General features: G+C 40.7%; 1 protein-coding gene across 1 annotated transcript in view; it reads right to left on the bottom strand.

Annotated features, from left to right (window-relative positions):
• The window catches only part of DGKI (diacylglycerol kinase iota), a 220,747-nt gene that overhangs the window by 141,411 nt on the left and 66,094 nt on the right, over nt 1-13,242 (bottom strand). Inside the window, exon 2 of the mRNA XM_075158235.1 lies at nt 127-235. Coding sequence (XP_075014336.1) covers nt 127-235 — 109 coding nt within the window. The remainder of the gene's footprint in view (nt 1-126; nt 236-13,242) is intronic.

The following is a 13,242-nucleotide window of genomic DNA, read 5'->3' as shown; positions in this document are numbered from 1 at the left end:
GAAACATGTTCCTAATGACCAGCACTAATTCTGATAGCAACGCAACATCTTATGTTGATTTAAGGATGGAGAGAGCACTACCCAGAGATACTGCTCAAATTAACTGCCAAAAAACCAAACACCTACAGTCCACTCTAAGGCTGCCCTTGGTTCCTTCACAGGTCCATTGGAGACTGCAATGTTGAGGGAATGCACAGGAGCCAAATGCTGGAGGCCTGACCTGGAGATTGCTTTCCTGCAAATTGAAAAGAAAAAAACAAATAAATGGAGTGTATATCCAATATAATTACCCAATATAATTATCTACCCCACCCTTCTCCAGAAATCAGAAGAGGCAGTGCAGCATCTAATTTCAGCTTGGGTGAAATGGTGCTTGAATGCCATCTCCTACTAAAGCAGTTTAGGAAAAGAATAAAGTAATCTGATCACTGAAAATTACTGTTTAATGAAGATCAGTTACTCATCTGGCACTAAGCTGAAATATCAAATCCAGCGGACTACATATGGTTCTGTTTGCCAGTTTCAGTGGAGTCCTCGTTTGTTACACCTATTCCTTACATACCACCTGAACCTGCTGAATCAATTTATGCATGATTCTAAATAGCCTTTATTGGGGGAATGAAATATGAGTTTATACAAAAAGCGCAACATCTGTTGCTCTTAGTTAGTTTATAGGCTGGGGAAAGTCATCCATTCAGCAACCGACTACATAAAATAAGACATGGAGACACCACTTAGTCAGGAAGGAGAGTCATGCACTACTACCTTTTTTGATCATGTCAGCATCCCTCAAGATATTACAGCTTCTTTCCACTTATATTTCAATTCTATCTTTTTGCTCTAAAGTCATTCTTACAGCTCTTGAGGCATAGCTATGGCCTCCTTCAAAAGTCACAGATGGTGACCAGAAACCCTCCTGGAGCTCCACAAGCACTGAGAGCGTATCCGCTGCCCGTTTCCCCAGCAGCACCCAGCCCTGCCAGACCAGCCTCGAACAGTGAGCCATCAGGTGGAAGGAAGCACAGTATAGTGCTGACACAAAGCTCAGCTGCACTTGGACAGTAGGTTTCATAAAGCTTCATAACATTATTGCGTTGTACATTTTAGCCCCTGGTGGTGGTGGCCAAAACATCTTACAGCTTCAGCTACAATGATTCAGAAGAGGACAAAAACATCTCAAGGAGAGATCTCCTTTTGTAAGCCAAATACACTCATCCCCCACAAACTGAAATGACCGTCTGTTTGTGTAAAGTGCATTTTTGTGATACCACTCCCACAGTGCAACAGCTATTTATAGCATCTCCTAATCTTACCACTGTCCCAAGGCAATAAAGGTCAATTGAGCCAGTGATGACAATCCAGGTCAGCCATATGCTAAATAAATCTTTTCATTGTCCTGAAAATATACAGTGCAATATATATCCCCAGTAAAAGAGCTTGGAAGCCTCACTGCTCACAGTGCACGTCCGGAAAAATCAAGTGGGCTGAATGAGAATCTCTTAAATTCCCTTTCCTGTGGGTAGCATGAAAAACTCAGCACATTAACAGCAGCCTCTGATCATCCAGTGCCCCCTTTCCACTTAACAACTTGGGCAAGGCATTGACATTAAGGGTTTTTTCCAAAATATTTTGCATTTGACTAAAACCCATTAGAGGAAAGGAGCCCAAGGAAAATACTTTTACTACCTGGCAATGTATCAGGAGAGAACAATTTAGCTAGAAAGATTTTATGCCATATATGTCAGTACAACATAAGCTACATGTCTTCTCAATGACTGGATTAAGGCCTTAAAGAAATAAATGACAAGAAATTACAACATTAATTTTTTTTAAATCTATTTTTCCAGAAAACAGTGTCAATATTTGGCAGTCTCCTTCCATGCTGTTTTGGGTATCAATTTAGTTATTAGTGATTCCTAAACACAAGAGGACATTCTTGTGTTTATTCATGGTTTCTAACATGGCAATTTGTTTTGGTGAAAATGGGGCAGTATCACATTTTCCACCCTGCATCACTGACAGTGATAAAGCAAACCAGTGGCTACTTAGTCCAGCCCTCATAACAGAGGAAGGTAGCATCTACTTCCATTCCACATCCACCAGCAACCTTAAGCAAAGGTGGCTGAATAATAAAGCGTTAGTTATTAATTATTATTTGATGAAAAATGCCAACATTTTCAGCCAACACGGCTTACAGCCTATTACTTGTCAAGCAATACAGACTGTAAAGTTGCATACATCCACTAAGCGAATTTACTAAAGCAAAGTCTGCGATGAATAATCCTGAAATTTATCTGACCAGCCTGAGGACAAGGCTTCCAGCTGGAAGGCAAATTCAGCAGAGACTTAAAAGGTAAATATGCCTAATGAACAGCCACAGACATCCCAGTGTCAAGCCTTGGATACTGTTTCAAGCCAGAATTAGAGATGGGCAAGCCTCCTGCAGCAGAGCCTGAGACTTGGCCCACGTTCCTTTAAAAGCGAGCCGAGGCTGACGAGCCTTTTGGGGAAGATTGGCAGAGTTTTGTGCCAACAGTCTGCCCTTCCTCTGCATGCCAAGCTGGATTTATGGCTTTGTCTGGAAAGCACACAAAATACAGGCATGACAATAATGCCTTTTTTTTCAGGTTTGTTTTAACATAAAAGCCTTAAAGTGATCTCAAATTTGCATGAACCAGCCAGAAGTGACCTTTAGGGCCAGGGGCAAGCTAAAAATGCCTACTTTTACACAGTTTATCAGAACTTTGTCTCAGAACAAAGAGAGACACAGAGTGTCAAAACACTGCATGCACCACAGAAGCCTTTCCCACCAAAAGGAAAAAAAAAAAAGGAGGTCAGGCTAAAGAGCAAACACATGGCCCTCTAATAAGTGTAAGGCAGATGAGAGACAGGAAAATGGGGGAAAGGGAAGGTAGCACAAATCTGATAACAGAGCAGATGCTGAGTATCCAGGTGATCATATCTCATATTACTTTAACTAGCGGACTACACCATCTGGCACTTTTCCAACAGTAAGGTAACACGAGTGGCTTTTAGTTACCTTTCCCAGCAATTTCATCTCCACTGTGCTGAGTGCATGAATGAAAACACTGGCTCGACAGTCAGCCTTTCCCATAGAAGCAAAAGTAATCACTGTTCCCCTGATAAGAGACAGCAAGAAAAAGTAAATCTGTGCTTTTATTATATATTCCATTCTTCAGACTATGAAGTCCACAACTTGGTTAAAATGGGCACACCAGCCAGCTTGCTGATGTAGCAAGCAACAGCAAGGAAATGTCACATCATAAGTAATGAGCTGTATTTTGATAATTACTTTTTCATATCCAATAATTAGTAATTTGTAGTAGATGTTATTATCAACTTAGCTAACACACCACCATTGTGAACAAGCATGGGTGCACGTACATGTGTATGTCATTAAATATACAACAAAAAAAAATCTGATACTAATTCCATAGTTGATACCATTAACAGAGCAGTTGACTGTCTTGGAAACCAAAAGCAATTAGACATTCAAGCTATTCAAGTATAAGAACTGATTTTTTTTTTTTAAAAAGCATTACTTTTTCTTTTTCATTTTGCTGAAAAGTCAGGCGAGACTCAATCTACTTATTAGATCAAAGGATACATATTTGATTAGGGGGGATTTGAGTTTATATCCAAGGCTTTGGCTTTACTGAGCCTTTTCCTCCACCTAAGGCATATAAAAACCCTCCAATGAGTTATTTAGATGGAATAGTTTTGCCTGAATCCTCAAAGACCACAAAAGACAATTAGTCAGTAGTATGCAGCTCATTTAAGTGTTAGAAAATTCTATTTGGAAAAGAAAGAGTAAGGTAGTGCTGCACATGGTTAACAGATTTGAGTGTAATTTTAGTTGTCACTGGTGTTGGGGTTATTACTCTCCTTTTCATAGGGGCATAAGTTACCATTGGGGTAGTCTCTCAGCTGCAACGTTGAAAGGTCATAAAAATGCAGAGACTGGCTTCCACAGATCCTATGGCTAGGACATCTGCCTGGAGACAGATTTTGGGGAGTCTTTTCTCAAAGTTAATCTAGATATTTACTGAGAAAAGGAGAGTCATTTATATAACAATGTTTAAGTTACAATAGCTCTGCTTTTCTTTGAATATTCAATGTAGATAAACCCATGACCGCCAGCTCTCAGTTTTGCCAACCACAACTTGAAAATCCCTGTACAAGACCAGACAGTACCTGCACACTGTATGAACAATTTATATGCGCCCAAGTTTGTTTGGAGGTGGTTTTCACTCCTGCGATTTGGTGCTTGTGAAAGTCATGAACAAAATGTACTGGCTAAACTCTGGCATTATTTAAGTTTTCCCCACGCATCTCTGCTGACTGCACAGTGCTCCTGCAACCTGCTGTTCCCAGCTTGCCTTCCGGGTGTGTAATGTTCTCCTTTTGAGCTGACCACAGGGCAGTGACTATTTCACTGCAACATCAAAATTCCCAAATTTTTTGCATTCGATATAAAAGGAGCCAACTTCAGTCAAATCAAATAATCTGCCTGGTCCAGTATCCCATTTCTGACAACAGTCAGTAGCAGGTGCTTAGCAAAGCACTGGCACAAATTGGGTGATCCTTCCCCTGACATACTCCAGTGCCAGCTTCCAGTAATCAGTAGTTTAAGGACTTCCTGCGCTGGAGGCTGCTTCCAGATCTTTGCGCTTAATAGCCTGTAATGGTTCTTTACTCTAGGAATGTGTTGGTCCTTCCCTGAACCCATTTATACTTTTGGTCTCCACAGCAGCCTATGTAATGAGCTCCACAATTTAATTACGGGCAGTGTAAAGTACTTCCTTCTGTCTGTTTTTAAAATTCTGCCTGATAATTCAATTGGTGTACCATATTGTGAGGAACAGCAAGTAATCATTTGCCTCTCTACACCTTCTGTGATTTTATGAATCTCCATTCATTCAACCCTACCCCCACCATGTAAAAGTGCCCTAGACGGTTTAGGCTTCTGCTGACACTGAAGCTGTTCTATCTTTGTCAACGTTTTCTAGCTTGATTATATCTTTGAGATAGGATTGCCAGAACTAGAACAAATATTCAAGATCTGACTGCACCAGAGGTTTATCAGTGGTGTCACCGTACTTTCTGCATTGATCTCTTTTTCCCCTCCCTCATTCTGAGCCCTTTACTTGCCTTTTTACCACTGTGAGCACCGAATTAATCATTTCATAGGAGTACTTGCAATTATCCAAAGTTCCCTTTCCTGAGTGCTAAATGCTAAAGTCCAAACTTTACAGCTTTTTTCATTCTACATGCATTATTTTGACCTCATCAATCTACAATCCAACTGCAATTTGCTGCAGAGTCATTCAGCATCATAAGATCCTTCTGCAAATTTTCCACAATCAGCCTGTGCCCACACCGACTAATTGTGCAGAGCAGCAGCAAGCTTTACCCCCTCACACTTGGCTCCCTGTGAGCAGCACCGCTCCCATCACAGACCCCTGGTAGTCCCCATCGGTAAACTCCTAGGTAAAACTCTGAAAACCACCCACCGATTGCTAACCACCCCATTGCTTGCTACATTTAAACTGATGTTTAACCATGTGAAGAGCATCCCTTTTAGCCCTAGTTTCTGTGCCAAAAAGCTTTTTTCCTACCTCATTGGAAGCTTCCTGGAAGCCCACGTGCGCTCCCACGGCCAGACCACCCCGGTCCATGGGCCTCGTGCCTCTGCCGGCAATTTTTGCAAGAGTCACGAGTCCTGGCTTCCTTAGGAAAAACTGTGCTGGCTCTCCTCCAGCACATCACGTTCAGCTGTGCATTTACTAATCCTGCATCTTACCAGCAGCTCTACCAGCTTCTCTGATTAAAACTCACTGCTGGGTTACCCCATCAGCACTCTGTGAGCCCCTGTGTGACCACCACTCTTTTAGGACGGGACCTGGTTTAAGGAAGCTATTATAAAGCCCTCTCAGCAATTTCTTATTTGAATTCCATCAGAATACTTAGCAAAATGAAATCGTGGTGAGTAGTTATTAGCTCTTTTGTCAATGTGGTCTTTAGCCTCTTACATTAACCTTCCCATTTTCCTCAGGTTCATCCATGCAAATAGCAGCTCAGCCTAGGACACTCTCAGGCACCCTCAGCAGTGAACACTGATGCAAGAAATTCAATTAGCACTAAAAGAAATAGACCTTTCAAAACTCCTCGTGAAATACTTGCTTACGCATCTATCATTGCCTGCTGCCCAGGGAACCAGGGTATGGAAAAGCAAAGATTTGGGTAGCTTCCCAGCCACCCAAAATCAACACCTCCAAAACCCCAAAAGATCTTTCCTCCCTCTCTCTCACCCCCTCACCACACAGACCAGTTTGATAAAAGCTGCATGGAAATGGGTACATCTCCATGAAACACTGCAGCTCTGACCAGCTTTGCCTTCAGCCTCAAGCCCAGCCCTCCTGCACCTAAGAGGCAGCTCAGAGACCAACCTGACGACAATGAAACAAATTTCCACTAACAATCTCACCAAGTACGTCAAACAGCAACCCCAGAGCTGAGAGGTAACTACAGTACATCAACTCCCTAAGTAAGTTCTGGTAGGAGCAGATCTAGCACATCAAATACCATATTCAGCTTGTATTCATCAGGTGCAAGACCAAACAGAGCCACCTAGCCTTTCTGTGACCATCTCCCTGAGTAAAGTAACAAATCCAGTAGAAACACAAGTAATACACAAGAATCCTACAAAAGGAAATAAGAGGCAAAGCAAAACGAGCATAAGACCTGCAGAAAGTTTGATCAGGATAACAGAGGAAGAGACTCTACCACACGATGGTGTCTTTTCTGAGTCAGAGCTCAGATTTATACATATCATATACATATACATGGGTATCACCCATTTCTTGGTCTTCCTTCTGCTCACTTGAGGGTTTTTTTTTTTTCCTTTACTCTTAATTTATTCTCTAGATTTCTTTTCCCAAACCCATAGGTTTAAACACCAAGGAGTACTTTTGGTAGATGGTAACTAAATTTTAGGACCAACAGGGTCCCTCCCAATCTTTTGTTTAAATGTGTTATTTCTGAAAAGATATGTACAAATGTGGTGATTACTCTTACAACAAAAAGTGACAGACCTTGGAGGGCTCCTTGCAGTAACAGAAATGTCAGCATTAATTTGTGTGAGGAGGAAAGGACAAAAATGATACAGTTGGTGATGCAATAAAGATTAAGAGTATCCTTTATCCCTGTCATTCACCAAGAAAGATACTAACAAAGGAGTCTAGGAAAGCAGGAAAAAAAATACAAATCCTTTCTTGAACTGAATTATTTTGCTTTATTTTTGCTACAGTCAAAATTAATTTGTTTTAGGAGAAGGTTTTGATTTTTTTTTTTAGCCTTTAGCTTTCAAAGCTATGAATGCTAGGTCTGGAAGAGACCTTCCAGGTCATGAAATCTAGTCTTCTCTGTTTCAGGCAAACTTGTCATATGTTTGAATTCACCAAGTTATCAAGACCGATCTCAAATCTAGCCTGGTTGCTCCCTCTCTCTCATTCCTACTGAGAAGCTATGCCAAATCTTCAAAAAAGATTTTAGTGATGAGAAGAGTGGAATTTCCATCCGACATGCATCCCCTGCACAATCTTCCCTAAGTTCCTATTATTAGGATTTTCACATTTCATCCAAAGACTTGAAGTTGAACCTACAACCTATGATTCTCATACGAACCTTCTACAGAATAGAAGGCACCTGACAGCCTTGATCTAGAAATCTCTAAACACTTGGGTCAAAACGCTTTCAGTGAGGTTATGTTAAGACAGAGATGTGCATAGGGAGTTAGAAGCTTCACATTTCAAAGATTCTGGAATCAATCGAGTAACTGGGATGACAAAATTTAATCACTGTCTTTCCAAGTAAACAATGATAAATGCTCTAGGGAACTCTGAGTATAAATGATTTCCAGCTGCATCATAGGCTGAACATCAGCATTACAGAAGATTGATATGTTTTTACTATTTCAGAAAGCAAAGGAAGTCTGAATGTGAAATATTTTCATGACAATATATTTGATCCAGACAAAATCAAAGGATATGCAGAACCTGTGTTCTGTGGTTCAAAAATGATGACAGTAGATTGGATGGACATGACTACAGTATGATCATGCTATTTATTTTTTTTTATCATATGCTAAAATAATATATACTGATTTTCAAAAAGGGTGCAGATAGTCTATGTTATCACTCTGCCAACTAGAGGAACGTAAGAGAAGATTGAGGCCTTTTTTTTCAGAGTACTTCTTGGTGGCATCAAATAATCTTCATTTGGTCTGGAAGATAAAGAAAGGGAAAATAAAACAATACAAGACAGGGAGGGAGGAGGACTAAATCCTCAGGGATTTAGAACAGCAAAGAAAAAATAAGAGTCATTTTTATTTTTTAATGTTAGTCTTGGAAATGTTTTCTTGCCTCTCAGAGGCGAGCACATTCCTTTCAAAAATAACCTAATTTAAGGTAATTTCTCTATCAGACTAGGCTCCTCTGCTGGCATAAGCTGTTTACACAAGCTGAAATGTCATTATGACTCAAGAACTATATGGCCTCACACAAACTATATAATGAAGTACTCTGATCATCTTCTTTTCTACAAATCAAATACATGCCTTGCAGTTTTGCACTGCAAGCTTCAGAGAGTTGTTTCAAATGTGGATTTTTGGAACCTATTTCCATGCCTCTGAATTGTTAAGTGTCTTTTCTTTGTTTGTGTAGTGTCTCCTCCTTCAAAATGGAAACAGTCAGAAATTCTCACCATCCATCTCCACATTCTTTCCCCATTAAAAGCTTCCATTTAGCAAATAAGGGTTTCACAGAGGTTAAAAATAAGTCTTCTGTTTCTGAGCGTACAAACAAAAATTGAAAAAGGTAGTGAAGATCCATACTTACTAGTCAAGTGAAAAATACTTCAAGAGGTTTTTTTAGACTGAATTTAAAAAAAAAAGGAATATTATATTTTATACCAGAAGAATTTTGTTACCAAGTATTGATACAAGAATCAAATCCTCTTCTTCCAAGATGCACAAATACTTGGGACTCAAGGAATGGCCCAGAATAAAAGCAAGCTTTAAAACGATCCAAAATAACAATTTTTTCTAACAAAAAATTTCGAAAGCACATAGGACGGAAAAATACTCTCTCTTCTGAAAAGCAAGTTAGACTTTCAAATTCCAAACACAATTTTTACAGAAAGAAGAGAGTCTAAATAACAGAGGAGGGAAGGGAGTTCAGGCTTTGCCTGCATAGCTCGTGAGCCAAAAAAGAGAAAAAGAAAAAAGTCTACTTTTACTTTTCATTAGAGTGACACTTGAGAAAGGCAGGTAAAAAGTAAAACTACCATTCAATAACGAAATAAATTCTATTTTCTCTCTACGGAAGCAAGCCCAGCAACTGAGATAAGACAAAGCTTTTGTCCCTCCACCTTCCCTCCCCAGGACTGCACGAGATATAAAAACCGACAAAAAATTCAACAAGTGCCGCCTTCTTCTCATTCCTCACCACAAAGACTATACAGTTCAATGGTGCATACCGCTGTGCGTAGAAAATCTTGTTTGGAGCACCTGGAACAGCAGGCCCCTAATTCCTCGCAGGGCTGGCAGCTGCTAGGCTGGACAAGCACCACCGTGCTCCAACCACCTGCACCTCTGTCCCCTCCATACCATTGCTGACTTTCTTCCATTTCCTCTGGCACGGTTTGCAAGCACCAGACTAAGTCCCAAGGGAGCAGGCGTGGGTCCACCGCTTCCAATTCCTCTGTCTGAAACAAACTGAAAGAGTTCAGCAGAAGGAGGATGTATTGCAGTAAGTGAATAGCAGGTGAAGAAAATAGAAAGCAAGTGACAATTCCGCAGCAAGTCTGTGTAGCAACCTGTTCCTGCAGGACCCCATCCAAAGCTCAAATTCAATCAAAAGGTTTTGATTACTTTTAACAAGTTTTAGGATCAAAGACTGGAGGCTTAGGGATAAATTTTCAGGTCTTTACACAAGCCAAAAAACTAAACAAGGAATGAGGGATCTGGGTAGGAAATGTAAGTCATAATAAATCACCACCTTCCCCTCTCCCCGTCACCAACAACTGTCTGGCAATTCAGAAACGAGCAAAAAAAGTACACCTGATATGACAATATTCCCTCTTCCTTCAATGCACAGAAAGCAGAAAACTAAGAAACAGCTTAAAATAAACTTCCAGAACTGGAGGAGAAACAGAGCAGGGCTTGAATCAGAGCCGTTAACCTCAGAATACCCAGTGTGTTTATAAAACATGAAATCATACTCATTTAGCCCTGAATAAAACATGAGTTGTCAACCAAAAATACTTATGTTCGAAGCTTATTCTTGATAATCAACTTTGGAGTTATGTGTAACCATTCAAAAAATCAGTCTCTCTGTACCCAACCTTAACATTTCTGCACGGAGGAGTGTTTCACATCAGATTAAGAAGAAGACAGCATCGCCCGTGTCGTGCATCGTTACAAATCTCACTGGAATCGCGTTGAGGGCCTGCTGCCTTCAGCACACAGCAGCTGCTAAAATGGTGCTGGAGGGAGGGTCCAAGGCACTCTCAGTCGGGAGGGAGACTATTGCCCTCCCTCCCGACCCCAAGGGACAGCTCACAGGGGCCTGCCTAGGTCCCAGTCTTGGAATAGGAAAGCTTTCAGGGGGACACCGAGGCAGAAAAGTGCAGGTAAAAAAGCATCAGCTAGAGCAGTCATCTTCGTGGCTGAGAAGAAAGTGGAGATCTTCAGCACTCATAGGCAGCTCTGCTGGATCTAATTAAAGAGATGCTGTAACTGGAGTCTTTTTTTTGTTTGTTTCTTTTGGAACTAATTTCAAAAATGCTCATTTTTCTCATGATCTGCCCTTTAAACAGTTTCTCTTTTTTTCATCTAAATTCTGTTAAAATATACATATGGGGTTTTTCTTCCTCCCTGTTGACTCACCAGTTGTATACAAGCAGGCTAAAAAAAAACCCACGATACAAAGCACTGTCAAATGCACATAACAAGCAAACAGCAGGGAGGAAGATTTATTTTTCCTCTAATTTCTTTTTGGCTACAGTAATACTGGGGGCTGCTTCTGTAGTGCCTATACAGCTTCAGGAAAAGACACCAGTAATTTGCTGGTGCTCCTTCAGGGTCAGATAAATCCTCAGACACCAGGACCTGACAGCAGCCTTCCCACTTCAGCTCACCTAGAGCTGGAAGAGATCTGGACATTAACCTCATGACAGGACATGTCACACTACTTGGACGTTATTTTAATCTGAAAGATTTTGAGAGTACAAAAGCAACCTGCAATGCCACACTCCTAGCTCTTGTTTTGGTGTACTATTTATTTGCTGGAGTCATTTGGGAAGAAATACTAATTTGAAATGAAGTCGCTGAACAAGACCACCAAGGGATCGAAGGACAATATTATCTGTTTATGCACTGTTTTTATTATGAAAGAATAAGACCAGCTTCTGAGGCTTCTCTCTAACAGTAAGCCTTAAGATGTGAAGATAACTGACAGCATGGGAGATTAAAATCCTTTACCACAAAATTACCAGAGCAAAAGGTATCAACTGTACAAACCTCCTGCTCACTTTTACCCTGGAGCGCCTCACCCTCTGCCCAGAAGTAACACTTGTAGCAGTGAGAGAGAAGGTGAATCACCAAATTCAATCCATCTTTGACCTCATCTTTTCTTGGGGCTTTCAACAAGGGAGCCAAGTGTCTTTTTCCTCCTGCACACAATAAAAATACAAGTCCTCTAAGATTTGACGTGTCTGGGAATGCTGCCTCATTTTACAGTGACACACAACTAAATAGTCATTAAATCATGGTGTTTTCAGCTAGAACTAACTCTTGCTGGATTAAAATAAGCGAGAGAAAGTGGACTGCTCATCATGCCTTGAACTGTCACTCTCTCCAGATACAGCATTATTAAAAGAAAAAAAAAAATCCAACTCTAGCACTTTTCTTGAAAAAACTTGTTTCATTACATCAGCCACACCAAAAGCACAGTAAGGTACAGAAATAAACTCACTGTATTTTTCTCTCCACTTATTTTAATGTTGCATCACCTATTCAAAAAGGCACACACACAGAGAAACCATTTCTTTAGATAGTAACCATCTGATGGATGAAATCACACCTTGACAACAAAGTGACTATTACTATAACAAACAGGAGCAAAAAATATCCCAAATGCTTTTTGCTGCTGACAGATTGTCCTGGTTTCGGCTGGGATAGAGTTAATTTTCTTCCTAGTAACTGGTATAGTGCTGTGTTTTGGATTTAGTATGAGAATAATGTTGATAACACACGGATGTTTTAGTTGTTGCTAAGTAGTGTTCACGCTTGTCAAGGACTTTTCAGCTTCCCGTGCTCTGCCAGGTGCACAAGAAGCTGGGAGGGGCACAGCCAGGACAGCTGATCCAAACAGGCCAAAGGGGTGTTCCATACCATATGATGTCATGGTCAGTATATAAAGCTGGGGGAAGTTGGCCAGGGGGCAGCGATCACTGCTCAGGGACTGGCTGGGCATCGGTCAGCGGGTGGTGAGCAATTGCATTGTGCATCACTTATTTTCTATATTCTATCATTATTATTATTATTATTTTCCCTTTCTTTTCTATATTCTATCATTATTATTATTATTATTTTCCCTTTCTTTTCTGTTCTATTAAACTGTCTTCATCTCAATCCATTAATTTTACTTTTTTTCCCCCGATTCTCTCCCCCATTCCACTAGGGGCGGCGGAGGGTGTGAGCGAGCGGCTGTGTGGTGTTTGGCCGCCTGCCGGGTTAAACCACAACACAGATACAGAAGATGCCAGGCCAGGCTACCCTCTGCGAGCTCATTGCACGTGTATAACTCAGGAGAGATAAAACCTGACCTTTTCTTAGCATGGAAATCCAAACTACTTTAGAACATCTGATCCGATGAGATCATAATATGTATGTGAAAAACATCCAAGCACAGGACGACTAGGTTACTTATGGTTACTTCTTACGTCACTTTCCCAGCACTCACAAATGCACTGAATCACTAGGTGTTATGCTGATTTTGGTATTACATCTACTTTAAAAAGAGAAAGAAATTCTCCCCCCAAACTTGATCCTGTATATCCCTTGAATAAATAAAGCCCTCACAAAATACTAATGGACAGTGAAGAGAGGTGGGAGAAGAAATATTTTTAATAGGGTGCTACTGAAATAGTATCATTGCC

Source organism: Calonectris borealis, chromosome 1 (genome assembly GCF_964195595.1).
Source record: "Calonectris borealis chromosome 1, bCalBor7.hap1.2, whole genome shotgun sequence".
Classification (NCBI taxonomy): Eukaryota; Metazoa; Chordata; class Aves; order Procellariiformes; family Procellariidae; genus Calonectris; species Calonectris borealis.
This window is presented reverse-complemented; position numbering and strand designations above follow the sequence as displayed.